The sequence below is a fragment of the Callorhinus ursinus genome, unplaced genomic scaffold (assembly GCF_003265705.2).
Source record: "Callorhinus ursinus isolate GAN/ISIS: 27379988/994484 unplaced genomic scaffold, GSC_fseal_2.0 scaffold77, whole genome shotgun sequence".
Taxonomy (NCBI): domain Eukaryota; kingdom Metazoa; phylum Chordata; class Mammalia; order Carnivora; family Otariidae; genus Callorhinus; species Callorhinus ursinus.
Genome location: NW_027397139.1, coordinates 2,483,075 through 2,509,397, shown reverse-complemented (window position 1 = coordinate 2,509,397; position 26,323 = coordinate 2,483,075). Strand labels below are relative to the sequence as shown.

The following is a 26,323-nucleotide window of genomic DNA, read 5'->3' as shown; positions in this document are numbered from 1 at the left end:
CCTGACTTCATTATGACAACCTCTCATCCCGGAGGCCTTCCCCACCTGCCTGGGCAAAGCCCCTGTTCAGCCTCCCAGCTCCCGGCCCCCCATCGGTCCCGCCGCAGCCCTGATCCGTCAGGCCGGTCCTGTCCAGTCCCTCCTCCAACCCCGGCAGCCAGGGGGGCTTCTCAGAGGCTGGGGTCAGAGAGGAGGGAGGCTTACAGCGCAGGAGCATTGCCCGTGTGAGGGGCAGTCACTTCCCTGTCTTGGGGGGGGGGCTGGGATCGGCGAGTCCTGGCCCATCATTCTACCCCCATTCCAAGTCCCCCAGAGACCTCCAAGGAACACCAGGATGGGCAAGCAAAGCTCTCTACTGCACAGGCTCCTCCCACACTGCAACGGACCCACCCAGGAGGGACGATTATGTCCCTTTTTACTGACGGGGTTACCAAGGCAGAGAGACAAGACGCTCAGAGGGACCCAGGCACAGTGCCCTACGCTGCACACAGATGCACTGCCCCACGCCGCCGCCCGGACAGGAACAGACGACAGTCGTCGGGGGAGGAGGTCCTAGGCCCCCCAGATCCCGCGCGTTCCCTTCCCACGCCCCATCCCCAGCAGGGCTGGGTGCTTCTGCCCTCAGCAGCGCGGTTCTGGCGCCCCCTTGTGGACGGGACGAGGATCTGGACCCAGAAGCCGGGGCTTGGGGGGAAGGGCCCCCAACCACCTGCACCCCAATCCCCGCCTTCCAGCCCCTTCCCGCAGCGGGAAAGGGGGCGATAGCAGGAGCTTCTTCTGCGGGGTGAAGGTTCAGCCTGTTGTGGGGGCTCAGATGCGGTAAGGGCTCAGGTGGGATGGGGGTTCAACCAGGGGTCGGGAATTCAGCCACGGTTGAGGGGTTCAGCCAGGGTTAGGGGTCAGTCAGGGCTAAGGAGCTCAACCAGGGGTGGGGGCCTCGGCCGGGGTAGGGGGTCAGTCAGGGCTGGGGGGCTCAGCCGGTGTGGGGGGTAAGCCCGGGTCGGGGTGGGCGGTAAGCCTGGGTCGGGGTGGGCAGCAGTCTGGCCCTCGATCTCAAGGTAAGCCTCCGTGTTTTTCAGACATTGGCCCCTGAAGTGTTGCAGTTCTTGGCTTTGGGGGGCCGTCCCAACACTGCAGGCTGTTTGCCATCCCTGGGCCCCCAACTCAATGCCCTAAAAGGGGGGGCACGCTTGTGACAGCCAAAAACTACCCCCACAATTTCCAGACGCCCCTAGGGGAGAAGTCTCGCCCCGCGGAAAGGGAGGAGTCACACAGCCCCGCCCTTCTCCCCCCCCCCCCCCCCCCCCCCGCGACCGCAGCGCCGCCCCATGCCCGGACCCTCCGGACCCTCCGGACCCCCCATCCGAACCCACGGACCAGAGGCAGAGGACGCGGGGGCGCCAGAGACGCAGTCTGAACACGCACACTGTGCCCTTCTAGATCCCCCAGGCCTGGGGAGGGGGCGGGGCTCGCATGCACTGGGCCCCATCCACACCGTTTCAGCATAACAAAAAGCTGACATTTATTAGACACCGTTTGGGTTCCGGGGGTTCTGTGCTCGGGATTTTTGTGGACAGTATTTCATTTAATCCTCATGACAACTTAGAAAGGATCAAGTTACTGTCCTCCCCCTTTTACAGGACAAGACACTTAGGCACAGAGAGGTTAAGTTACATGCTTAGGGCCACACAGCATGGACGCTTGGAGTTCAAGCCTTCTCTGCAGCCGCCCGCAGGAGTGCAGCACGGTCAGAGGGAGTGAGGACGCCGTCTCCTCCCACCCTCAGCACCCGCACCCAGGCACAGCTAGCAGACAGTGACTAGAAAACCAGCGCGCGCGGTGGGAGGGCCCCTGGCTCCCAGGAAACGGCCACGTGCTGCCCGCCCCCCGAAGTTCAGGCCCAGGAGCAACAAAACAAAAGCAAGACAGCCCGAGGGCTGGACCTGCTCTGGGGCCCGGAAAACACTGCAGGGCCTTTGCATGGCTTGCCCCCACCAGATCTCTTCCGGGCTCAAAGGGGGAGGGGGTGCTTAGGAAGGGGGTGTAAAAATGCCCAGGTAAAGGCAAAGGGGGTTACTTGGGGTAGGGCCTGAGCGCTCCTCTTTCAGGGACACTTCACCTGAACCCCACATGGAATAATTTTGCTGGCCCCAGGACCAGGTCTTTGCTTGTAGGGTGCAGAGCAGGCATTGGGCGTCCCCGGGAGGCCTGCCTGGAGGAGGCAGGTGGGACGACTTCATTCAGAGGAGCTCGCCACTCTTTCGTGGTCTGGAGGCCCCTCTTTCTCATCCAGCTCCAGCCCCCCATTGCCCTCTGTTTCTTTCTCCTCCTCTCCCGTGGTCACCTCTTCCTTCTCTTTCTTGCTGTGGAGACAAGAAGTGTCCAGAAAACCTCACTTAATAAGGAGTTACAGTGTCCAGGCCTCTTGCGATCCCCCCAGAACCTCTGAGTCCTGCATTCTCGTCGTTCCCATTGTGCGGAAGCCGTGCTGAGGCTCAGACAGGTTAGGACACCTGCCCTGTTTGAACAAGAAGGAAGTGCGGGGAGCTCACGCGTGAGCTACGGGAGCCCGAACCCACCTCTTCACATCTGGCCTTCCCGGCTTCCCGGGTCTCAGAACTGTGTGCGAGGGAACAGGCAGCGAGGTGGGGAGATGGATCGATCGATGGGTGGCTCGGTGAGTGAGCGGATGGACGGACGGATGAACAGGTGGACATGCGGGCGGGGTGGGGGGAAGGTGGACAGAGGCGCAGACAGCGGGATGGACACGCAGAGGAATGGACGGACGGAGGGAGGGAGGGATAAATGCGTGGGGCTTGAGGGGAGGTGACAAGGACGTTAGGGATCCCATCTGAAACACACATGAGTGATGGGGTCTCAGGGAAACCACCTCGTTTTTCACGTAGGGAGTCAGGAGGGAAGTCAGTGAGGTTATAGGAGGCCCCATTGGGTCTGAATCAAAGAATTGCCCCCTGGCCCTGCCTCCTCCAAGGCTCAGAGAGGAGAGGAAAGGGGAGGGGCTCCGAGCCCCAGCGGGTTCGGCAGGGGAGGGACTCACACAGGAGGGGGGCCCACCTGTCGCGGGACTGGCTGCACCAGATGGCGTAGACCATGATGAGGGCGAAGATGAGGAAGAGGGCGGCCAGCACGGCCCCAAGCCCCACCAGCCACGGCTTCCTCTGGGCCGCTGCGGGCAGGGTGCGGCGGGGTCAGCGGCTGGGCCACCAGCTGGGGGCTCCCTTCCCACCTCCTCTCCCTCCCGAGGCCTTACAGGGTTGGGCCTGAACCGGCCGCGGGACCAGAGACGCCAGAAGGGAGACTGGGCCAGCAGTCATCGGCAATCTGTCCATCCTTGTCCGTCTGTCCTGGCCTCTTTCCGGCGGGGTCTGGGGTGCCACCCCATTAGAGGAGGAAGTGGCCCGCCCCGGACACCCCAGGGCAGGGTGTGGCCAGTGCCACAGGAAGTGGGGGGTGGGGCCCCCTTGCCTGGATTCTGGGTATGCTGGGGAGGGGCCCGGCGTCCCGAGCATCCCAGCACCCTGTCTCCCAGAGGCCCACCCTGGCGTCCTCACTCCCCACAGCCAGAGCCATGGGAGAGGCTCAGGAAAGGTGGGGAACGCGTTTCCTGAGCACCTACTATGCGTCAGGCCTTGCAATGGTGCTTAAGCCCCAGCACCTGCTTCAAGCCTTCTCACTCTTGTCCTCAGGTTGCAGATGAGGGGCTACCTCCCCGGGGGCCGCACAGCATTCCAGAGGGACGCCATTCCCCCAGCGAGGAACCACAGCCAGGAACGGACACCTGGCGCTCCAACCCTCTCCCATCCTAGGACATTAACCTCCAAATCTGACCTTAGCCAGAGCCCACAAACTCCCTCATCGTTTGGGCAGCCTGGGCTTCATCCCAGCTCTGACAAGAGCACCCTCGACACCTGGCCAGTGGCATCTTTCTCTCTACGCCTCAGTATTTTCAGCTGGAAAATGGGACTAACTGTGTACTAATGGAGACTGAGGATCAAGATGCTGGGCGCTCCCTGGGAGCATCTGTGAGGCCATGTAGTACCTTGATTTCATTTGTTTATGTTTTTTCCACCCCCCTGGTGGACTACCCTGGAAGTGTTCTAGCAGCCTTGGGGGTTACATCCTACACCCAACAACCCCAGCGACCTGCCCCAGAACCCAGCCCGAATGCCAGCTTTTATCAAGGTCCTTATTAAGAAATGGTTAATATCCAGGGCAAGGTCCAGGGCCCGGAAAAAGTGAGGTGAAAGGAGTGGCTGGAAACTGGGAGGAGAAAGTGCTTGTCCCTTCCCAGGGGGGCGCAGAGCCCCGGGGCACACAGCCTCCCTGGACACAGTTCCCGGGAATGGAGTCATGTGAGCCCAGACGAGGGGTGGGGTAGCAAGGATTTCCCAGGATACGGCACTCTCGGGGCTCAAAGTCCAAGGCTCAGGGCAGCAAAATCAAGATTGCAGGGAGAGGGCTGAGTGTGCCCAGGGCATCTGGGCACGGTGCAGCCTGCTCTACCATACCTGCACAGGCAGTGACCCCAACCCCAAAAGCTGCCTCCCCCAGGGGGAAACTGAGTCCCAAGAGACAACAGGAGCCCTTCTGAAGGGCTCTTATCAATTTAATGCAGGTCTCCCTGCCCCAAGTTGGTCCCCAGGCTGAGTGGGACGGGACGGGGGTGGGGGGGGTGGGGGGGGCGGGGCGGAGGTTCTGGCCAACAGATATCAGGGAGAGGGAAAAGAAATCAGGCGGTGGGTAGAAGTAGGTGGAGCCATGAGATGGTGAGGGCTGGGGGGGTTTCTCCACAACCAAGAACGCGCTCCTAGTGCAAGAAGAATCACTAGGCAGTCAAGTCAGGAAGGAGGGTGCATAAAGCCCACGGACGCAGCACACAGGGCACACCTGCCCCACTCCCTGTGGGGCGGGGCAAGTCCACACCTCTTCGTGCGGTATTCTCGGCTCTGCACGGAGTTATTCTGGTGGCTTCACGTCCAGATCATCGCTTACACGATGTGAAAGGGGCATCTCTGGGCGGCTGCCTGGAGGAAGTCGGTGTCGAGGCTTCACATGGCTGTGTTCGCGACTTTCCCTCTACCTCCGGACTCCTCTGTCTCCTCCAGCTCCAGCCCCAGGTTTCTCTCTCCTTCTTCCTCAGACTTCTTGCCCTTTATGTCCCCTTGCCTCTTCCTCTCGCCTTCTTCACTGTAGGGATACAGAGGGCCCAGACCACAGTGAGAAGCAGCCACTCTCATTAAACTGACACGTACCTGTGCCAGGTGTTCTACACCTTTGTTGAATTCCTCAAAACACTCCTCATGAGGAAGCCTTGCTATTTCCATTTCACAAAGGCAGACACTAAGACTCAACCATCCCATGGATGGACAGGTGGACGGAGAATGGATGGATGGACGATGGATGGTTGGATGGATGGATGGACGAAGGCATGAACAAGGCAGGGAGAAAACTACCAACATGGGTGGGGTCGAGAACTTCCAGCACATCCCAGCGGTGGGAATCACATTTCACCGGAGCTGCACTGGGTCTTAGACGAAGCAAACTATCGGGCCTACACCTCTCCCTCACGTACATCTTGTTGGGCTTGGCTGAGGATCTTCCAGGCAGGCTGGCCGCCTCCCATCTTCTGCCTTCTTGTTCCATCCCCCAAATTTTGCCCAAGTTGGGATATTGCCCTGAAAGGGTCCCCAGCCCTGCCACCTCCCTGAGCCTTCCACCAGGAGCGTGTCCGGAACCAGTCGGGACCACAGAAGACACGGAGTCCAGGAGAGTCACCCACACCCGATCACATGCCCGTGCAGAGACACCTAGCCAATCCCACACCACGGTCTTGTTCAACGGGCCTACTGTGTGCGCCAGGCCCCGTGCTGAGCACCGGGAACACAGCCAGGACCAAAGCTAAGTTCTCTTGTCTTTTGGAAGCTACCAGCTAGCGTGGCGAAAGGGGTAAGTGACTCAGATAATTTCAGCTGGTGGTTAAGTGCAAAGAAGAATGCACAGCTGGGGGACACAGAGGGTCAGGAAGGCTGGTGGTCAGGGTGGGCTTCTGTGAGGAGGAAATATCTGAGCTGGGACTGAAGGAGGAGCCGGCCAGAAGATACAGGAAAGGGAGTTCCAATCAGAGAGAACAGTATGGGCAAGGCCCCGGGGCAGAAATGTGCTTGAGGAGTTGAAGAGCAGACAGGGGTCATCAGAGCACACCCATCCCTCCCACCCCCCAGAGGGGGCTCCCACAAGCCCCCTGACCCCGCACACACCCACACATGCTCACACGAGCAGTACCTCAGGTCCTGATGCGGGTTGGACTCCATTCTGAATGCGGACTCCTCGTCCTCAGCTCTGCGGGAGAAACAGAGGTAGAGGGGTGAAGGTGGATGAAGGGCGGGCGGTAGCCTTCACAGTCCCCCCTGGCTGGGGCTCAGGGACTGCACCAAGCCAGGCAGATGGGCGGCATGGTTGTCCTGGACTGAGAGGCGGTGAGGTGGGGGTGGGGGAGGTCTGAGCTGGAACAGGGGAATGGGGAGACGGGGTGGGGGGGGGGAAGGACCAGAGAGAGTCAGGAAGCGGGAGGGGTGCCCAACACTTTGGGGAGAAGGGCAGGACAGGGACAGCAGCTGTGCGGAGTGGGGAGAGGGGCTCGCACCTCGCTTCGGAGCACCAGACGCGGTTGACCAGCATGAGGATGAAGACAACAAACAGGAATCCCACGACGGCAGCCAGGCCCACCAGCCAGGGCTTCGGGCGATCCTGCGAGGCTGTCCGAAGGTGGGGCAGATGGGACTCGGAGATGGGGCAGGGCCGGGGCCTGCCCCCGGAAGGGAAGAGGGGAAGGCTGCTGGGGGATGCTCAAGCCAATGGGGTCTTAGAAAGGGGCCGGGTGTCAGAGGCCAGTTCTAGAGAAGGGGAGGGGGCTGGGGGCATCGCAGGGATGGGGAGAGAGGCCCAGAGGGAGTGTGGGGGCTGGGGGGGGGCTCCAAGAAGGGCCTGGCCCCATTGCTCCTCTGCCTGCCCCCTCCTTTCGGAGGTCTCAGTTCCTCATCATGAAAAATGGGGAGATGGTGAGCCTATGAATGAGCCCCTCCCACGACCCCTCCCCCCGCTTCCACCCGGCCCCCCCAGGTCCAGGTCGGAGCCCTACCCCGCTGAGCCTCTGCAGGTGACAGGAGCAGGGCGCTGAGCAGGAGAAGGGTCTCCAGGGTCTCCATGGTCATGGAAGAGCCAGCAGCGGTGCACAGTCAAGGTCAGCTGGGTGAGGCCCTGCCCAGCCCCTGATATAGTGGCAGGCGGGCCTAGGGGCGGGGCTGGTCCAGACCCGGAGATCAGACTCTGGACCTGGTATAACAATTAACACGGGGAGTCCAGCCCCCCGACCCCGTGCCCTACCCCAGGACCCAGCCTCCAGGTGCCCCAGGCTCCGTGCCGCAGCGGCCAGGCCAAGATGGGCCTGGGCTCAGGGCTGCCAGGCATCACTGTGTCTCCTTCTCTGAACACCCCACAGAATGTTTCTGTCTCCATTTTCAGAGAAGCCCAAGGAGGCCAGGAGCACACAGGTCACGCACAAAGAGCTGGAGCCGGGATCTGAACCCAGATCTCCCCCACCACCGGCTTAAACTGCCTCATCCTGGCTCCCAGATCCCTGGGGACCCACAGCCAATACGGGGATGAGCACAGGGATCCCTGGGGACCCACAGCCAATACGGGGATGAGCACAGGGACAAGAAGTGATGGGCCACATGGCCCACTATCCATCTCCAAACCCAGCCACGCCCTGATGGCTGGAGAATGGGACGCCCAGGGAGCGGATGACTCAGGCTGCAGGCTCTCCTGTCCATCAACCTTGGTCCCTGGCTGATTAGATAGGGAGCCCTGCCCAGGAGAAGGAGCACCTCCCCCCAGCTGCCACTGGACAGCCACGGCCCAGGCATGTGGCAGGAAGCCCCGACCGGGGGGCGGGGGGCTCTGCAGGGCCCTTGGGGGCTGGGGGGGGGGGTACCAGTGTCACTGCACACACCTTTAAGGAGCACCCATGCATACCTGGGGCCCCCTGCCTCCCTGAGGTCTATCATCACTGCGCAAGGGGCCAACCAGTAGAGTGATGGAGCTCAGGCACCTGCTCAGAGCAAGCCCATCTCAACCACCCGAGTGGTGCCTGCGAAGCTCCGACCGTGTGCCCTGTCTGTGCCAAGGTCAGGAGGGAGGGACGAAGCCTCAGACGCTGTCCTCCGGGACTTCTCAGGTTAGCTGGGAAGTCAGGACCCCCAGAAACCAACAGATCCGGCGGACAGAGCAGCAGAGCTGGGGAGGAGGTGCGAGGTGGGGCTGGAGCAGCTTCGGGAGAGCAGGGCCAGAACCCTGCCTTGGGGATTCTGAGTTCGAAGGCAGGTCACGGAACTGGCCTCTTTCTGCAAAAAGTTCTCTCTGCTCCAAACAAGTCACTTCTGGGCTTTGTGCCTCCATGTTCCCATGTGTTAAATGGGGGCGAAAAGTCCTGGCCTGTGAGGATTAAATGAAGTAATACGTGGAAAAGGCTCACTGAGCACAACAGCAGGGACATACTAAGCACTCAGTAAGGGTTAGCCACCATTGTTAGTCTTTGAAAAATTCTTCTTGGTGGAGGTTGGGCAGAATCAGGCTCTGGGGCTATGGGGGGTGCGGGAGTCTGGAAAGAGCCAGTGACCAACCCCTGGAACCTGTCAGCCAAGAAAGAGAACATTCTCTGCCAAGACGGGGCAGGTCAGTGGAGCAATGGATCCAGCGGGCACAAGTCCAGTCTACACAACTGCAAAGGGGTTCAAACCCAGGTCCTGGGCCAGAGGGCAGGGCCTGGCTCAGTCCAGCCTCCAGAAGGAGCTTCGAGCAGGTGGGTCCTTGAAGGCAATGGAAGGGCGGCGGGGAGCCGGGGCGGGGGCTTCTGCAGTGGCTGCGTCGCCACCCCCACCAGGGTCCTCATCACCCCGCCAGGCCCGGGCCAGCTGCAGGTCCAGCTCTTCCAGATCCTCGCCCTCCAGGCTTGAGCACAGTTCCCGAGGGGCGTCTTCCTGCTCTGGCTTCGGGCCGAAGGCCCAGTCTGCAGTAGGACACTGGTGAGGAGCCTCCCGGGGCCTCATCCACCCTCTGTCCCCTCCCTGGCTGCGAGAGGCCCTTGCATCCCGCCCCTCCCCCTCCCCCCCCCCCCCACCGCTGCCCCGGAGTGGCCCAGCACTGCCCCAAGCAGGGCTCGTGGCGGGTAGCAGCTCACCAGCCAGGTCATGGGCGAGGTCCTTGATGAGATGCCCCACAATGGCATAGGCCACGGCCACCACCAGGAGTGCCGCCAGCAGCAGGTACAGCGCATACCTGGGCAGGCGGATGGCATCCAGAGGCGGTGGGCGGTACTCCTCATACAGCGGTGGGGCCGGGCTCCAGCCCTCCATCCCCTGCTCGACTGCCAGCCCCGGCATGATGGCCACCTGGAGCAAGAGAGGCCCGGAGGTGACCTGCGTGGCGGAAGTATTTAGGGGCTTTGGGTAAGAGGATTGGGGCTCCTCCAAGGCCACCATCTGCCTGGATTAATCACTTCCGCCCAGCGGCCCCCCCCTCCCTCATTCAGCTCCAGCCGACATGGCTGGTACTCTGTACGTCCTTCCCCCGCCTCAGGGCCTTTGCTCCAGCTGCTCCCTCTTCTGGGAACATCCCTGCCTTCATGGAGCTGACATTCAAGATAGGGGGACACACTGAGAAAAACATAACCTTGAGTAAGTGATGTATTGAGTTAGAAAGTGAAGGGTGGCATTGGGGTGGCTCAGTCAGTTGAGCATCTGACTCTTGATTTCAGCTCAGGTCATGATCACGAGTCGTGGGATAGACAGAGTCTGAAGTCGGGTTCTGTGCTCAGCAGGGAGTCTACTTCTCTCCCTCCGCCTCTCTCCCTCTTGCGCATGTGTGTGTGCAGGTATGTGCACGCGCACTCTCTTTCTCTCTAACATAAATAAATAAAATCTAAAAAGAAAAAAAAGAGCGGTATTGGGGTGGAGGTACCATGGTTGGGACTACTAAGAGGGGAGTTAAAGCTTAAAATAGGGTAGCCAAGGCCATATGAAGATGCATGTGAGCAGACCCAGAGGAGGAAGAGAAGCAGGTCTGGGAGTACCAGGGGGGAAGAGCAGTCCAGACAGAGGGCACAGCACATGCAAAGGCCCTGGGGAAGGACCGGGCCTGGCGTGTTGGAGAAGAGCAAGAAGGCCTGTGTACCTGGAGCAGAGTGAGGAACAAGGTGATAGGGAGGAGGGAAGGATAGGGAGGGTGCCCCCCCTGCCCCTTGGGGGTCAGGGGAGAATTTGATCTTTCACCCTGAGGGAGGTGGGAGCCCTGGAGGGCTGTGGGCAGAGGAGGGCGGGGCCTGGCTCAGTTGCCCACAGGTGGCCTCTGGTGGCCGCGGCGGGGAGGACAGACGCCAGGAAGGCAGGCTGAAAGGGACTGCGGTGGTCCGGGTGAAAGATAAGGGGGGCTGGAACCCCCCGGAGGCAGAAGAGGGGCTGCACGTCACCGTTTTTTCCAATATTTTTTTCCTTGCCTCTACAAATACTGTCGCAACCAACTCTCCACATTCCAAAGGTGAAACACTTCTCGTATGTGTTTCCCTGATTAGAACACTTCAGGCTTCTCCTTGCGTCAGAGTAAACCCAAGTCCTTCTTGTGTCTGGGTGGCTCGCCCGCAACCATCCCCGCGGCTCCTTCCCGTACCTGCCAGGGGTTTGCTCAGACGTCACCACCTGAGCCTCTGCCCACTCCTCCTAGGACTTCGCACCGCCCTTGGACGATACTGCTTAACCGGTGTCACCAGCTAGCACGTATTTTACTTATTTATTTCTTGTCTGTCTCCCTCAGACCACCAGGCTGTGAGGTTTTCGAGGGTGAGGATCGCAGGTTGTCTTGTCCTCGGCCCCCGTCAACTACGTGTTAAGTGAACGACGCGTCAACGACTCGATCGGGGTCTGAAGAAAGGGCTTAGACCCCTCCCTTCCGCAGCTCGAGTCCAGCCCCCTGACGCCATTGGCCACGCCCCCCGGACTTGACCACGCCCCAGGAACGCGGCGCCTGCTCCGTCGCTACCCGGACCCCGGCTCCGGCCGGCATCGGCGCAAACCATTTCCACTTATCGAACTGGGTGGGGAAGCCGGAGAGAATGTCTTCCGCGGAAAGAGTGGACGTTGCCCTTCCCTTCCCTGAGGGATGTCCTCAGACCCCATCTCCTGCGTGAATGTGAGCGGTGGCACCGATGCCGACTCGTGCTTCCAGACCTCTCTCCTGCCGCGGACACTTTGACTGGAACCCCCCCCAGCGCCGCGTTGGTGCCGTCCGGCCCGGTCACGTGGGCGAGAAGATGGCCGCCCCCAGAGAGGGCCGCGAGCGTCCGGGCTGGTGAAACGCCGGGGGCCGCTGTGGGAGCGGGGCGGGGGGGGGGTCGGCGGCCTCGTCTTCCCGGAGCTCGTTTGGGCGTTTCGGCTGCAGGCAGCACGGTGCGTGGCCCGGGCCTGGCGGGCGGGCACGGCGGGAAACGCCTCGTGGGGAGGTCCCGTCTCTCGGATTCGTCAGTGGGGGGTCGAGGGGCCTCCTCCCGAGGGGCTTCGCGTCCCGGGGACCCTGTCGCCGGGAACTGGATTCCCAGGTCGTGGGACCCGGGGAGCCAGCGCGTGTGGGGGAGGGGGTCCCATATCGGGCGATCTCTTTCTCGAGTTTCGGGAGAACCAGCGGTAGGAGGGATGCGGTACTTAGGGACCCGCGTAGACAGATCTTGAGGCTTCCGGTTCTTCGGGTTCTCTTCCAACGGGTGGGGTCTTGCGCGCAGCGCCGAGGGAGTCCCGTGTTGGGAAGATCCCTTTCCGGGGCAGAGTTGGTTACCAGAGGTGTTTTTGTTGGGAATTCTTGGTTTAGATAGATCTCGGGTGGGGGCGAGAGGTCGAGGAGCCCGGTCTCCTCTTTCTCGGTCCCTTACTAGTTCATCCAGAGGATTTCACAGGGGTGAGCAGATTCCCAGATTCTGCTTTGGTTGGGGGCTGATCCCCTCAACCCCACGCCCACACCCTTGCCCTGCTTCCCGCTGAAGAATGGGTTGAAGGTAGGAGCTGTGGGCTTCCAGGAGGCTCGGTTGCTCCCTCTTGAGTACAGAGAGGTGGGTTTGGGGCTCCCTGCAGGAATATTTAATACCAGCTCTGGTTTGTCAAGTGCGTATAAGGTGCTCCATGAACACGCCATCTTCTTCTTCTTCTTCTTCTTTTTTTTTTTTAAGATTTTATTTTTAAGTAATCTCTACGCCCAGTGTGGGGCTCGAACTAACAACCTTGAGATCAAGAGTAGAACGCTCCACTGATTGAGCCAGCCAGGCGCCCCTCCATGAGCACACCCTTATTCGCAGTAACTGTGAGGTCCACGTGCGCCTTTTACCCATTTTAGGAATAATACGGATTTACACTGTGTATGAAGAGCTTAGTACCATGGTTGGTGTGCAGTGGGTGTTCAGTTCACTCAAATACGGATTGGGCACCTCCTGCCATGGTGACAAATCCCATGCTAGGCCTTTGGGGACCCAGCAGTGAACAAAGTAATATAGATACCTGTGTGTGTGTGTGTGTAATAGATTTCTCTTTATTTTTTATTTTTTTTAAAGATTTTATTTATTTATTTGAGAGAGAGAGAATGAGAGATAGCACGAGAGGGAAGAGGGTCAGAGGGAGAAGCAGACTCCCCACTGAGCAGGGAGCCCGATGCGGGACTCCATCCCGGGACTCCAGGATCATGACCTGAGCCGAAGGCAGTCGCTTAACCAACTGAGCCACCCAGGCACCCTCTCTTTATTTTTTAAAATGATTTTATTTATTTGACAGAAGGAGAGAGAATGCACGTGCACTAGCAGGGGGAGCGGGAGAGGGAGAAACAGGCTCCCCACTGAGCAGGGACCCCCTGATGCGGGACTCGATCCCAGACCCTGGGATCAAGACCTGAGCTGAAGGCAGAAGCTTAACTGAGCCACTCAGGCGCCCCCAGATTTCTTTTTATTTATATGTGTGTGTATATATATATATATATATATATACACACACATATATATATATGAAGTCTGTCCTCCCGGCCCTTACTTTCTATAGTAAGAAACTGATCAGTGAAATATGCTGGACACCAGGTGCTGTTAGATGCTGCGTGGTTCACTGAAGCCGCCACAATGGGAGTGCAGGGCACGGAGGGTTTGCATGGCTACATCCGGGTGCTCAGAGAGTTCCTGCCTGCACACTGAGTGTCTGAACAGAGACTAGAAGGAAACCTGACTTGTGAGCTATTAATAGTTTTATTCCAAATGCAGAAACCAAGCCCAGAGACTTTTGCCCCAGTTCAAGTCTTGCCCTGGAGATCAGCAGCGTATTTTCTCCTCATGCTCCTCTCCCGTAGCTGGAGCTGCCTTGTTGGCCAGATTTCCCCTCATTCCCAGGAATTTAAGGACTCTGGGGATGAGTAGGCGATGAAGGGCCTTCTCCGGGTGTCTTGAGGACGACCCTGCAGAGCCGGGAGTCAGGACTCCTGGGTCCTGTTTGCCCTTGACTTGCTGTGTGAGCCCACACAAGTTACTGCTCATCTCTGTAGCAGAGTCAGAGCTCAGGGCCCCTAACACCTTGCCAGCTCCCTCACTCCTGGCTTCTGTGGTTTCGGGTTCTCCCTCCCTTGGTGGTCACCCCTGCTCAGGCAGCGCACCTCCCTCATGAAGCCCAGTCAGCCCTGCTGACACTGCAGCACGCCACAGCACGCTTTATGAAGCGTCCGCCAGGTCTTCATTGGTCCAGAGGATAGAGATGGTGCCCCACCTCCCAGCCTAGGCTATGTCATTTTGTGTCAGTCCATCCACTCAACACAGCATTTGTGGTTTAGAGCTTGACTCTGGAGCCCAGCTCGCTGGGTTTATAACTCCTCACGCTGTTCGTAAGCAGGTTATTAACCTCTCTCTGTGTGTCTGCCTTCTCGCCTGTGGAAAGGTGACAAGCCTGGTGCCCATCTTCTGTGTTTATGGGGAAAAGTAAATGAGTTCGTGAGGGTGAGGGGCTTAGCAGAGGGGCCTGGCACCTCTGTGAACGTCAGCTGCTGTTACTGGAAGGGCTGTTTTCACTGAAGGCTTACGGACTGCTGGGAGTACAGTGGTGACTAAGATAGACTCGGTCCCTGCCTTCAGAGTTCTGATGAGAGAGAAGACCGCCCATACGCAGCTACAGTGGTAAACGTCCTATATATCTCGTGGTGGTAAGTGCTTTGAAGAAAAGTAGAACAAGGGAAAAGAGTAACAGTGACAACTGTGATCAGGGAAGGGTTCCCTGAGAAGGTGACATTTGAGACCCAAGCAAGTGAGAGGGTGAGCATGGGAGGCATTTGGGGAAGAGTGTTCCTGAGGAAGAGAACGACCCATACAAAGGTCCTGGGGTAGGACTGGGCCTGGTGTGTTGGAGGAAGAGCCAGGAGGCCCGTGTGGCTGAAGCAGAGTGAGCGAGGGGTAGGGGGGTAGGAGGGGAGGGCTGGCGGGGGGGTGGCAGGTCACACAGAGCCTTTGGGACTGTGAGGGAGTTTGGAATAATGAGGTGCCATAGGACGATTAGGCAGGGGTCCGGTTTACATGCTGAAAGGATTTGCGCCTCAACTACCTGTCCTGTAACAAATCACCCCACACTTAGCAGCTTTGAGAGCAGCGAACGCTGTCTCCCACAGTTTGGGTGGACCGGGGATCTGGGCCTTGTAGCTAGGTGCTTCCGGCTCTGATCTCTCGTGAGGTCGCAGTGGGGACATCGGCCGGGGCTGCTTCAGCTGAAGGCTGGACCGGGGCTGGAGGAGCTGCTCTCAGCCTTCTGCTCGCACTGCTTCTCCTCACTCGTAGATGAACAAATCCATGAGTGGATGGAAAACACCTCTCACCTGGGCTCTCGGTTTTCTGCCCGCAGGTTCTTGTGCCCGGGAGGCCCTGGTTTCAGTGCAGGTGGGGCTGCGGAAGGCCTGGGCCCGTGGGCAGGAGGCAGCCGGCGACACCATGGTGACAGAGCAGGAGGTGGAGGCAATCGGGCAGACACTGGTAGACCCCCAGCAGCCCCTGCAGGCCCGCTTCCGGGCGCTCTTCACCCTCCGCGGGCTCGGTGGTCCTGGAGCCATCACCTGGATCAGCCGGGCCTTTGACGACGACTCTGCCCTGCTCAAGCACGAGTTGGCTTACTGCCTGGGCCAGATGCAGGACTCCCGGGCCATTCCCGTGCTGCTGGACGTGCTGCGTGACACCCGCCAGGAGCCCATGGTGCGCCACGAGGCGGGTGAGTGGCGGGGGAGGGGACGTCTGACCTCCACACACACTCCCCCCCCATCCCTTCTGCCTCACGTGCCCCCTTTCCCTCCCGCGTGTTCTAGCAGGGCTTGGCAGGCTTTCCCTCTAAAGGGCAGGTGGTAAAATGTTCAGCCCCGTGGGCCAGACAGTCCCTATTGCCAAGACGCAACTCTGCCCTCGTGATTAAAAGCCGCGGTAAACTACCCTCCGCGGAGAGGCATGGCCACGTGCCGGTGGGACTTTATGGGCGCTCAGATTTGAGTTCTACGTTAAGTTTCACACATCGGGAAATATCATCCGTTGGGTTTTTTTGAAGGTTTTATTTTTAAGTCATCTCTTCACCCAACGTGGGGCTGGAACTCAGGGCCCCAAGATCGAGAGTCACGTGCTCTACCGACTGAGCCAGCCAAGTGCCCCTAAAAAAAAGACATTTAAAAACATAAAAACCGGGCACCTGGGTGGCTCAGTCAGTGAAGCATCTGCCTTCAGCTCAGGTCATGATCCCAGGATCCTGGGATCGAGCCCCCTGTGGGGCTCTCTGCTCGGTGGGGAGCCTGCTTCTCCCTCTCCTGCTGCAGCTCCCCCTGCTTGTGCACACTCGCTCTCTCTGTCAAACAAATAAAATCTTTAAAAAGAAAAAAAATAAATAAAAAGTTAGAAACCATCTTTTGCTAATATAAAATCAGGTGGCGAGCTCGCCAGCCCCTGATATCGGTTTCATTTGTTCGTGTTATTCACTGGGCCAGTGTTTATTGAGCACCTGCTGTGTACCGGGCCTTGTTATCTCGAGGGACACTGGAAACGAGGGAGATGAGTACGTTTCGTGGCAAGCCGGTGCTGTTGAGGCTGTCTCTGCAACCAGCGAGCTGCTTTGCAGATGGGGGCGGGGCAGGGCTCTGTTTCCATCTTACTCGTTTTAGGCATTTCCCCTATTCCCTGAAGTAGTGTCCAGCTCTGCTGAGCCGCCCCCTCTCCCCAGGCTGCCCCAGGTAACTCTCAGTGTGCCAGTCACTGTTTTTGTTGGAGCTCTCCTTACCAAGAATGTTCTCCTCCAAACCTCACCTTTCCTGTGAGTTCTGCTATTTTGAGCGTGTGGTATCGCAGAACACCTTGTCGGGTGATGGTGGAAACACATAAATGCTAAGGAAGAAATAAAGCAGGGAGTAGAATGAGGGTGTCAGAGGTGTTACCTTTTTAATCAGTGGACAGAGATCTGAATGAAGGCAGGCAGTTATCTGGAGAAAGGTGTTTCAGGCAGAGGATGCAGCCTGTGCAGACGTCTTGGCACCATACCCTGTCTGCTCCTTGGAGGAGTGGCAAGGAGGCCCCTGTGGCTGGGAGCCGAGGGAGTGACGGGGAGAGAGGGAGGAGGAAGGGCAAGGGGCAGGGCCTGGGGGGCCTCGGGCAGGACTTGGGCTTTTACCCTGAGGGAGGTGGGAGCCCTGGACGGCTGCGGGCAAGGAGGGCAGACCTGACCCGGAATCAGTTCCATTAGGATGCTCTTGACTGTGGGCAGCAGCGTGTTCCACCCACTTGCAAAGCAGGGCAGGGACTGAGTGTGGCGTTAAGTGTTTGCTGGCCGTGGGTCTCTTCCCACTCCGTACCAGTATGGGCCCATGGGGGCTCGTGGGGACCTACAGGGAGACGGTCAGGCTCCCCCACCAAGCCCCGCCTTGCTCTGCTGACCTTCCTCTCTCACACTGCAGCGTAAAACCTCCTCTGGGGCTCACCCCGACGAGCTCTACCCGCCCGGGTGTTCTTGGGGCTCCATGTTAACCGATGTCTCAGAGTTGTCATGACATGCTTGTCAGTGTCTCCCCACCTAGACCACGAGCACAGGGGGCATGGCCCCAGGGGTGGGGGTGGGGGGGTCCCAGCCCAGTTTCACGCTCCAGCTCCAATCCACGGGTCACAGATACAAGCAGAGCCGTGGCGGGGGGGGGGGGGGGGGCACAAAGGAGGTGGTGTTGCTGGTTGTCCCCCCCCACCCCCCGCGGTGTCCGCGACGTTTCTTAACCAACCGTGAGCTGTCTGTGTGGTTCTTCTCAGGCGAGGCCCTGGGGGCCATCGGGAACCCAGACGTCCTGGAAGTCCTGAAGCAGTACTCCAACGACCCTGTCATCGAGGTGCCGTGGCCTGATCCCTTCCTCCCGCCCCCACCTGGACCAGCCTCCCCCTGTGTCTGGTTGCCAGGGCGACCGCTTGGCCAGGGTCCTGGGAGAGAGGGCAGCAGCCAGGGTGGTCCCAGGCCATGGCCCCGTTCGGCAAAACCAAACTGATTCCCACGCTAAACCCTGCCCGGCTGACCCGCCTTGCCTCTCCCCGCCCGCCCTGTCCAGTCCTTGCGCCAGGATCCCGCTGAGCCCCCCCCACTTGTGTCCGCCTCCGCTGCCCCAGCCGGCCTGGCCTCTCCCAGGCCTCCCCACTGCCTGCCTTTCTTCCTTCTTCAGGGAACAGCTTTACGGAGATGTAATTCACATACCATAAAGTTCACCCTTTGAAAGGGTACACATCAGTGTTTCTAGAGCATCCACAGAGGTGTGCGACCATCTCCTGATTCCAGAACATTCCGTCGCCCCCAAAGAAGCCCCGCCCCATCAGCAGTCACCCCCCCCCCCCCCCCCCCCCCCCCCCCGCCCCCCGCCCCCACGAGCCCCCTTCCCGTCCGTGGATGAACCTATTCTGGACGTGTCACCCACGTGGACTCACACCCCGTGTGGCCTCCTGTGTCTGGTTCCCTCCCTGGGCGTCGTGGGCTCGGGGTCCATCCCCGGGGCTGCGCGTGTGGGCGCCTCGCTCTTGCAGCTGATACTCCCGTGTGTGGTGGCCCACATCCTGTCCACTCACCCACTGATGGACATTTGGGGTGTTCCCACTTTTTGGCCACCTGAACTCTGCTGCCGTGAGCGTGCATGTGCGGGTTTCTGGGTGGACGCGTGTGTGTGTCTCACCTGCTGCTGCTCACCTCCCAGAACTCAGTCCCAGCCTCCTCTCGGCAGCGGGGGTGAGTGCAGAACGGAGGTCTGCTAACCTCTTTCAGACCTAAAGCATTCGTGTTTCCTAATGACCTTGAGGACAGAACCCCCCGTTCTTAGTGCAGCTCTCCGGGCTGAACAGTCAGGCCTGGCCTCGCCCTCTGCACGGCCCTGCGTGAGGGGCTCTGCACCGGCCACTTGCACCCGGCTCCCTGCTGCACCTGCTGCAGGCCTCTGCTCCGCTCCCACATCACCTCCGTGTGGAGCCGCCCCGGCCCTCCGTCCTGTCGCTCCCTCCTCGCACGAGCCCCTGCCGCTTTCTCTCCGTCTAGAATGACTAGAGCCCCCGAGGGTGGGGAGGGGGGGTCCGTCGTGTCCACCGTCCTGTGCTCAGCGGCCACCCGGGCACCCCTGTCCCCGCAGGTGGCCGAGACGTGCCAGCTGGCTGCCCAGCGGCTCGAGTGGCTGCAGCAGCACCGCGGGGAGCCGGCGGTGGCCGGGCCCTACCTGTCCGTGGACCCTGCTCCTCCAGCCGAAGAGCGTGACGTGGGGCGGCTGCGGGGGGTCCTGCTGGACGAAGCCCAGCCACTCTTTGACCGCTATCGAGCCATGTTCGCCCTGCGGGATGCCGGCGGCAAAGAGGCTGCGTTGGCACTGGCCGAGGGTGAGTTGGGGCCGGGAGCTGGGGAGTCCCGGTCAGGGCGCCTGGGAGAGGCTCAGGAGCTGCGCCTGTGAGAGGGAGCAACAGAGTGACCCGGGGAGCGCACGTCCTGGGCCCGGCGCCCGGCATTTCCTCCCCGGCTTTACAAGAGGTGGGCGGGCACCCTTCCTGCCAGTTCCCCGGGGGGAAGCCGAGGCCAGAAAGCCAGAGGGTTGCCTGAGCAGACAGTGGTTGGCGAGCAGCGGAGGTGGGATCTGGTCTGCGGCAGTGGGGCTCCGGCACCCTTAGCCCCTTTCTGTTATCGTGACTTGAGTCGCTCTCCTCCCAGCTCCCCAGGCTGCTCTGCAGGCCTCTCCCCGTGGTCCCCTGCACCCCTGTGCCCGGGGCGTGCCCGCAGAGGGTTTGGAGCCCTCTCTGCACTGCCAGAACTTCCTGTCTGGCAGGGAGATGCCTGGTCATCGCCTGGACCCTGGGCCACAGGGTGGGAGTCCCAGGTGGTGCCGGGCAGGAGCACAGCGGGGCTGGCTGGTGCTTGGGAGCAGGGGCTGCAGTCAGGCAGGTGGCCTCGAGCCCTGGCTCGGCCTCAAGGGCCTCTGGTCTTGGGCAGTCATCCTGCCCCTCCCAGCGGGGACTCCCCATCAGTGTAAAGCATGACCTGTCTGTGGAGTCCCGGGGGGAGGGTGCTCATGACTGTCCCCTCACTAAACAAGCGATAGCGTAACACAGAGGCCCAAGGAGAGGTGGGCACAGCTGGAAGGAGACCCTGGGCCCGGGAAGGCCACACCTGCCCCGTCTGGCCTTGCAGAGGGCAGCGCTGTGTTCCCAGTGCCTGTTGGCGGGGAGCTTATTACCAGCCCATGCTCCAGCTTCTCCTGCCCCTCTGGCTGCAGGTCCCTCCCTTTGAGCAGCACTGACCACCGGGGCTGGGGCGGGGTGCCCTGGAAACGGGGAACCCCCTCTCCACCTGCTCCTTCCTGTGCTCCGGCACTCAGCCCCGAGTTCCCCGCCTGCCCCGATGGCACCGCCCAGCCAGTGACCGCCCTTGCCCTCCTGCCCGCAGGCCTGCACTGTGGCAGCGCCCTCTTCCGCCACGAGATCGGCTACGTCCTGGGCCAGCTGCAGCATGAGGCGGCCGTGCCCCAGCTGGCAGCGACCCTGGCCCAGCGGGCCGAGAACCCCATGGTGCGGCACGAGTGCGCTGAGGCCCTGGGAGCCATCGCCCGGCCCGCCTGCCTGGCCGCCCTGCGGGCCCATGCGGCCGACCCCGAGCGCGTGGTGCGGGAGAGCTGTGAGGTGGCCCTGGACATGTATGAGCATGAGACCGGGTTGGCCTTCCAGTACGCCGATGGGCTGGAGCAGCTACGCGCGCCCCGCTCCTAGAGCCGCCTGCCCGCCTGCCTGCCCTGCGGGACTCGGCATGAGCTGCGTATAAACCGAGCTTGTGCGGATTGGGTCTGGCTTCCCCGTCCCCCCAGGGCTGTCTGCTTGGCCTGATCTGGCTGCTTTTGCATCCTGACTTCCCCAGGGCCAGGCTGAGGTGTCCTGTGTCCCCCACGGGGGGCCTGGCGCAGGGCTGCAGCACCTGGGTTTCTGGTCACGGGGGTGGGATGTTGGCACGGGAACGGGGGTCTAAGGGTGCAGGCCAGGGCTATGCTCAGGGAAGTTGGGGTTGCCTTGACCCTGCCTCTTGAACCAGGGGCGCCCGGAAAGGCGCTGTGGGCAAACCCACGCCCCTTGGGCCTAGCCAGGGGCTGGGGCTCCCAAGGGCTGCCCCTGGGGCCTCTGACTCCCTAGCCCCGGACTAGGCTGGGTGGGAGGGTTGTTAGAGGCTTGGGGGCTGGGGAGGGACAAGCAGACCCTGGGGTCCAAATGGACTATTAAATTATTTTTGCCAAGCCATGACTCTCAGAGTATGTTGTGGGCTCTGCAGGGCTGCTCTCAAGGAACATCTCAGGGAGGGGGCCGGGGTGTTTGAAGAGCTCCAGGCCCATGCCCTGGTTTCATCTCCAGCCAGCCCACTCCCAGCCTGGATTCCCCACACCCTCATTCTCACCCAGTCCCTATTGGGGTTTAGTGGTATGGCTAGGAGCCCAGGCTATGGATTCCCGTCCCAGCTACCCGCCTCATTCTCCGTGTGCAGCCTTCAACACCCTGTTTTACGACCGTAAAATAGGCATAACCATAGCACCTAATCTCACGTGGGACACATTCCACCTGCTGCTGTCTGCCGGCCAACAACATCCCTGACCGGTCACATGAGGGCATAGGTGCCCAGAGTGGGGGGTCCTTGGGTGCTGTGACTGTGAGCTGGTTCTGCCACGCTGAAGCCTTCTCCTCCTGGCCCTTCTGACACCAGGCACGCGAGGTCTCCACCCTAAGCAAGTCATCTCTCCATGGGCATCCTACAATTCGATTCAGTTCTGATGCTCACCGCCCGAGTTCACACAGACCCCCTGGGGTCCCCTCCTCTCTGGTAATGATTTGCTCGCAGAGCTCCCAGAGCTCAGGAAAGCACTTGACTTGCCCGTTTCTTATAAAGGATGTCACAAGCGACCAGATGAGGGGTCCCAGGTGCAGGGGCTTCTTCCTGTGGAGTTTGGGGCACAACCCCTCTGCCACAGGGATGCGTTCACCCGCCCTGGAGCTTTCTGAGTCCCTTGGTTAGGGATTTTTGTGGAGGCTCCGTGTGCAGGCAAGGTTGGTTCAATAGGTGGCCAACGGTGATTCTCCCCCAGGGCCGAGGGTGTGGCTGAAAGTCCCTCCTTCCTCAGCCCCCAGCCCCATCCTGAAGCCACCTGTGAGCCCGCAGTCCCAGGCCTTGTTGGTGAGCCCAAGTGTGGTGGGAAGGCCTTCCTCTTCCTCTGGCCCTTGCCTCTCAGGAAGTTACAGGCTTTTTAAATTTTACTTGGTTAAGATGTATTATTTTAGAGAGAGAGCAGGGGGGAGGGGCAGAGAGTCCCAGTCAGACTCCGTGCTAGGTGCGTAGCCTGACGCGGGGCTCGATCCCACCCCGAGATCACGACCTGAGCTGAAACCAAGAGTCGGTCGCCCAACCAGCTGAGCCACCAGGCTCCCCAGGAAGTTACAGACTTTTAGAAGGGGCGGGGGCCTGGGGCCCGGGACACACATTCCCTATTACCTCAGCGTCACGGGCACCTCGTCCACTGGCCCACCAGCCACCCTCCCTGCTCTCCTCGGAGCCACCTGTCCCCAGCAGCAGAGACTGTGGGAATTCCTTAAAAACAAGCCTTCCTGACCTCACAGCATCCCCAGGTTCTGTCTCCTGCCCACTTTGTGCTTCTCTCTCCAGCAAGAGCCCCAGGAAGAGCCAAACCCCGACTGCCTCCCTCGGCTCGCCTTTCCCTCCTACCGGCACCCGCCAGGCTCTGCCCTCCTGTTCCCAGACCTGTCCTGGTCTGTCCTCCAACCCCTCGGGCGCTGTCTCCCTGGCCCGGCCCCCTCCTTCTCCTGGGAACTCCTCGGGGACCCGGCTCCCCTCCCACCTCTCACCGCTCCCCCGGTGCCCAGGCTGGGTCCTCGGGCCTCTTCCCTCCCCAGCCGCTCCCCTCCCGGCAGCCTCGCCCGCTCTCCCCCCGCACCCCGGTCTACGGCAGGACGATGCCCACAGTCCTGTCCCCAGCTTGGGCCTCCGCTGAGCTCCAGACTCGGGGTCCGGCTGCCCCGTTACGTCTCCGCTTAGATACTGGTGAGGCGTCCCAAACATAGTGTGTTCTTAGGATCCCTCACGTTACCGCCCAAAGCTGCTCCTCCCACAGGAAGTGGGAACTATCATTCCAGGGGCTCAGCCTAAAAACATCGCGGTTGAATCAGTTTAAAATCCAGATCTCTTACTTGCCCCCAGCCGCCACCATCGCCTGCCTGGACCTGCCCAATCCCCTCTGCCCCGCCCCCGGCCCCCACCTCCCTTCCCCGCAGCCCGTCCTCCCCGCAGCGGCCACCGGAGGGCGCGGGTGAGCACCGGAGCCAGGTCCCTCCCTCCCTGGGGGAAAAGCCCAAGTCCTCCCCAAGGCCCACAAGGCCCTGCACGACCCGCCCCTGCCCTGCCCCTCTCTGTCGCCCACTCTGCTCCAGCCGATCAGGCCTCCTCAGTGTTCTTCCAACAGGTCAGGCCCAATCCTGCCCCAGGACTTTTGCATGCGCTGTTTACCTGGAACCTTTTTCCTTCCCGGTATGTTTACTCCCTCAATGAAACACTTGCTCCTTTGCTCAAACACCACCTCCTTGCCGAGGCTTGCCAGAGCGCTTGGCATTGACATCATGACCTCCCTAATGTTCCTTTATCCTGTTTCCTGCTTTCTTTTTCTCCATAGCATCTATAGTTTCCGGCACACTTAATTCGTTTATTGCCTGTTTTCTCCACTAGAATAAGCACCATGTGAGCAGGGGTTTTGTCTGCTTTGTTGTCCATGACATGACAGCGGTGTGGTGGTAAAGGAGCAATCTGGAAAATAAAAATAAAGCCCTAGTCCGTAGCGTTTGCCAGTTCCCATAGTTTAAATCTTCCCACAATGGGGCCCCCGGGTGGCTCAGTCATTAAGCGGCTGCCTTCGGCTCAGGTCATGATCCCAGGGTCCTGGGATGGAGCCCCGCATCGGGCTCCCTGCTCAGCGGGGAGTCTGCTTCTCCCTCTGCTGCTCCCCACCGCTCATGCTCTGTCAAATAAATAAAATCTTAAAATAAGTAAATGAATCTTCCCGCCATGGTCCACTCGTGCAGTTGCTGACCGTGACTTCTGTGGTCAGTACTCACGGGCTCCCGCACATCACTAAGTGGACCCCTAGCACCGAGACATGCCAGGTAAAGATTTGAGGGGTGCCTGTCCGCAGGGCCACTGCTTAAACAGTGGTGCATTTATACCCTAACAATCAGACCCTCAGAAGGACGGGAAGACCTTCCTGTGCTACAGGAAAGCAGTCCAAGATGGACCTCCAGAACTCGAAGCCGGCGAGTTATGTACGTAAACGACACATGGGTGACTTTTGAAAAAAATATCCGAGCATTTACCCAAAGTACTTTCGATCTTATACCTCCCTGTGCTACTTGGAACGTTTCGCCATGGTATTTACTTTGACATGTGTTCGGGACGGTGACAGTGGCCCCGTCAGAGGGAGGAAACGGCCTGCACAAGGCAGCTGCTTTACCCTGGGGACAAAATTCGCCTGGCCACTCCGGTTCTCCTCTTGGCTTTCTCTTGCTTCCTGGGCCAGGCAGAAAGCGTAAGGCACTGAGGCAGGTGCACCTGCGTGGCCGGGTGTTCCCGTTCTTAAGGGAGGACAGACAGCAGTTGATTTGACGTACCAGCTCTCATAAGAGATGTGCGCGGGGCGCCTGGGTGGCTCAGTCGGTCGAGTGTCTGCCTTTGGCTCGGGTCATGGTCTCGGAGTCCAGAAATTGAGCCCAGTGTCTGGCTCCCTGTTCAGCAGAGAGTCTGCTCCTCCCTCTCCATCTGCCCCTCCCCCGCCCTTCATGTGCGCATGTGCTTTCTGTCAAGAAGATAAAATTAAAAAAAAATAAATGTGGGCAATTAAAAACATAAAAATGCCATGCATAACAAAGAACTCACTTAACAGACCAACTATTGGTTTAAACATTCAGGTGTTCATTTCACAAATATTTATTGAACACCTACTGCGTGGCAGGCGGTCCCGGGCACAGAGGGCATAGAACGAGATAGTCTCTGGTCTCCTGGAGCTGACGTCCTTTTTTTTTTTTTTTAAGTGATCTCCACACCCAACGTGGGGCTTGAACTCACAACACCGAGCTCAAGGGTCACCTGCTCTACCGACTGAGCCAGCCAGGCACTCCCTGATATTATTTTTTTATTGTCTTCCTATGTGTTCGAGAGCTGACTCTGGATTGACTTTGCGGTAACCTTGACTGGCCAGCAAGGACACCATCTCGACCGTGTTTTGTGGCTCAGGCTAATACTCACGCAGGACCTCCCCAGGGGCCAGGCACTGTGGTGACTCTGGAAGGCTTCCAGGCAGAGTGCCAGGTATGATTGGCCCCCAGGATGTGCTGGGGGTAAGGAGATAGACCCAAGGGTGCAGGAAGCAGATATGGGAAGCCACACCCAAAAGCAAGACCTGTATACGTCAGGAAACTTGGAATCTTGAACCTACAGACATGCGACAGACTGATAGCAGGACAGACATCTGTGCTAAACGCAGACATCACGCCTTTCGTTCTGCGGCTCCTTTACACCTGAGCAAGTCCAAGCTCAAAGTGTCAGCAGCACCCTGCTCCCTCTAAGCCCTCTGGAGAAGGATCCTCCCTGTCTCCTCCAGCTTCTGGTGTTGCCGGCAATCCTCCGCCTTCCTTGGCTTGGACACATCTCTCCAGTGTCTGCCTCGTCCCCACATGGCCTTCCCCTCTTTCTCTGTCTGTGTCCAGATTCCCCTCTTATAAGCACACTGCCCACTGGATGCGGGGCCCACCCCCACTCTGGTATAACCTCGTCCTAACTTGCTGACTGTAGAGACCCTATTTCCAAATAAGGGTCCATTCCCAGGTACTGGGGGATGCCTTTTTGGGGGATGCAATGAAACCCATAGCCCTTTGTTATACTTCCGATGTCAGGCTGGGGGTCGGCCTGGCCCCTGCCCCAAGCCAGGCTGAGTGAGAGAATTCATCTGGGCTCCTGCTCTGCCTCTTCTCACTGCCCAGGACAGACCTCAGGAGCGACTTACAGAATGTTTGCCAGGCTCTGTCACCCCTCTGGACTTCTAGTTTGTCAAAAATAGGAACCTCTGCTTAAAAAAAAAAAAAAAAAAAAAAAATTGGGAGCGCCTGGGTGGCTCAGTTGGTTAAGTGTCTGCCTTTGGCTCAGATCATGATCCTGGGGTCCTGGAATCGAGTCCCACATCGGGCTCCCTGCTCAGTGGGGAGCCTGCTTCTCCCTCTGCCCCTCCCCTTGCTTGTGCATGCACTGTCTAAAATAAATAAAAATAAATAAGTGGAACCAGAGAGAGGAAAGTGTTTGTTAAGCGGTGTGGCAGGTGAGCCCCAAATTGAAGGGGATGCCAAAAACCTCAGCACATAAATCAGTAATATTTTCATGCATTTTTTTTCTTTTGAAAAATCGACATGGGGGCTTCTGGGTGGCTCAGTCGTTAAGTGTCTGCCTTCCGCTCAGGTCATGATCCCAGGGTCCTGGGATCGAGCCCCGCATCTGGCTCCCTGCTCCGCGGAAAGCCTGCTTCTCCCTCTCCCACTCCCCCTGCTTGTGTTCTCTCTCTCGCTGTGTCTCTGTCAAATTAAAAAAAAAAAAATCTTAAAAAAAAAGGTGGCCAGTGTAGCTACAGAATCAATTATTTTTATTTT

The 26,323-nt window shown here is 59.5% G+C and overlaps 3 protein-coding genes and 1 long non-coding RNA gene across 6 annotated transcripts; 1 reads left to right on the top strand and 3 right to left on the bottom strand.

Moving 5' to 3' along the window:
* Positions 1-1,497: 1,497 nt before the first annotated feature.
* LOC112815444 (small integral membrane protein 24-like) lies at positions 1,498-3,411 on the bottom strand. Its single transcript, XM_025861461.2, has 3 exons — positions 3,272-3,411; positions 3,076-3,187; positions 1,498-2,363 (listed from the first exon to the last, which is right to left on the bottom strand). The coding sequence occupies exons 1-3, from the start codon at positions 3,348-3,350 to the stop codon at positions 2,237-2,239; spliced, it is 318 nt and encodes a 105-aa protein (XP_025717246.1). The 5' UTR covers positions 3,351-3,411; the 3' UTR covers positions 1,498-2,236.
* Positions 3,412-4,024: 613 nt separating this feature from the next.
* Positions 4,025-7,648, bottom strand: LOC112815432 (small integral membrane protein 24-like). The gene is made up of 4 exons (XM_025861436.2): positions 7,160-7,648; positions 6,665-6,776; positions 6,304-6,360; positions 4,025-5,208 (listed from the first exon to the last, which is right to left on the bottom strand). The coding sequence occupies exons 1-4, from the start codon at positions 7,230-7,232 to the stop codon at positions 5,070-5,072; spliced, it is 381 nt and encodes a 126-aa protein (XP_025717221.1). The 5' UTR covers positions 7,233-7,648; the 3' UTR covers positions 4,025-5,069.
* A 3,500-nt stretch (positions 7,649-11,148) lies between these two features.
* On the top strand, positions 11,149-20,874 carry DOHH (deoxyhypusine hydroxylase). 3 transcript variants are annotated; one of them, XM_025861433.2, is made up of 5 exons: positions 11,149-11,511; positions 14,973-15,332; positions 17,393-17,469; positions 18,742-18,982; positions 20,040-20,874. In XM_025861433.2, the coding sequence occupies exons 2-5, from the start codon at positions 15,059-15,061 to the stop codon at positions 20,357-20,359; spliced, it is 912 nt and encodes a 303-aa protein (XP_025717218.1). In that variant the 5' UTR covers positions 11,149-11,511; positions 14,973-15,058; the 3' UTR covers positions 20,360-20,874. The 3 variants fall into 3 exon arrangements, with proteins under 3 accessions (XP_025717218.1, XP_025717217.1, XP_025717216.1); XM_025861432.2 differs by having other exon boundaries at positions 11,150-11,519; XM_025861431.2 differs by lacking the exon at positions 11,149-11,511 and adding an exon at positions 12,777-13,968.
* LOC141371557 (uncharacterized) lies at positions 18,927-24,447 on the bottom strand. The gene is made up of 3 exons (XR_012376600.1): positions 24,299-24,447; positions 23,148-23,441; positions 18,927-19,047 (listed from the first exon to the last, which is right to left on the bottom strand). It is a non-coding gene; the product is annotated as an uncharacterized lncRNA (long non-coding RNA).
* Between the last annotated feature and the right edge of the window lie 1,876 nt (positions 24,448-26,323).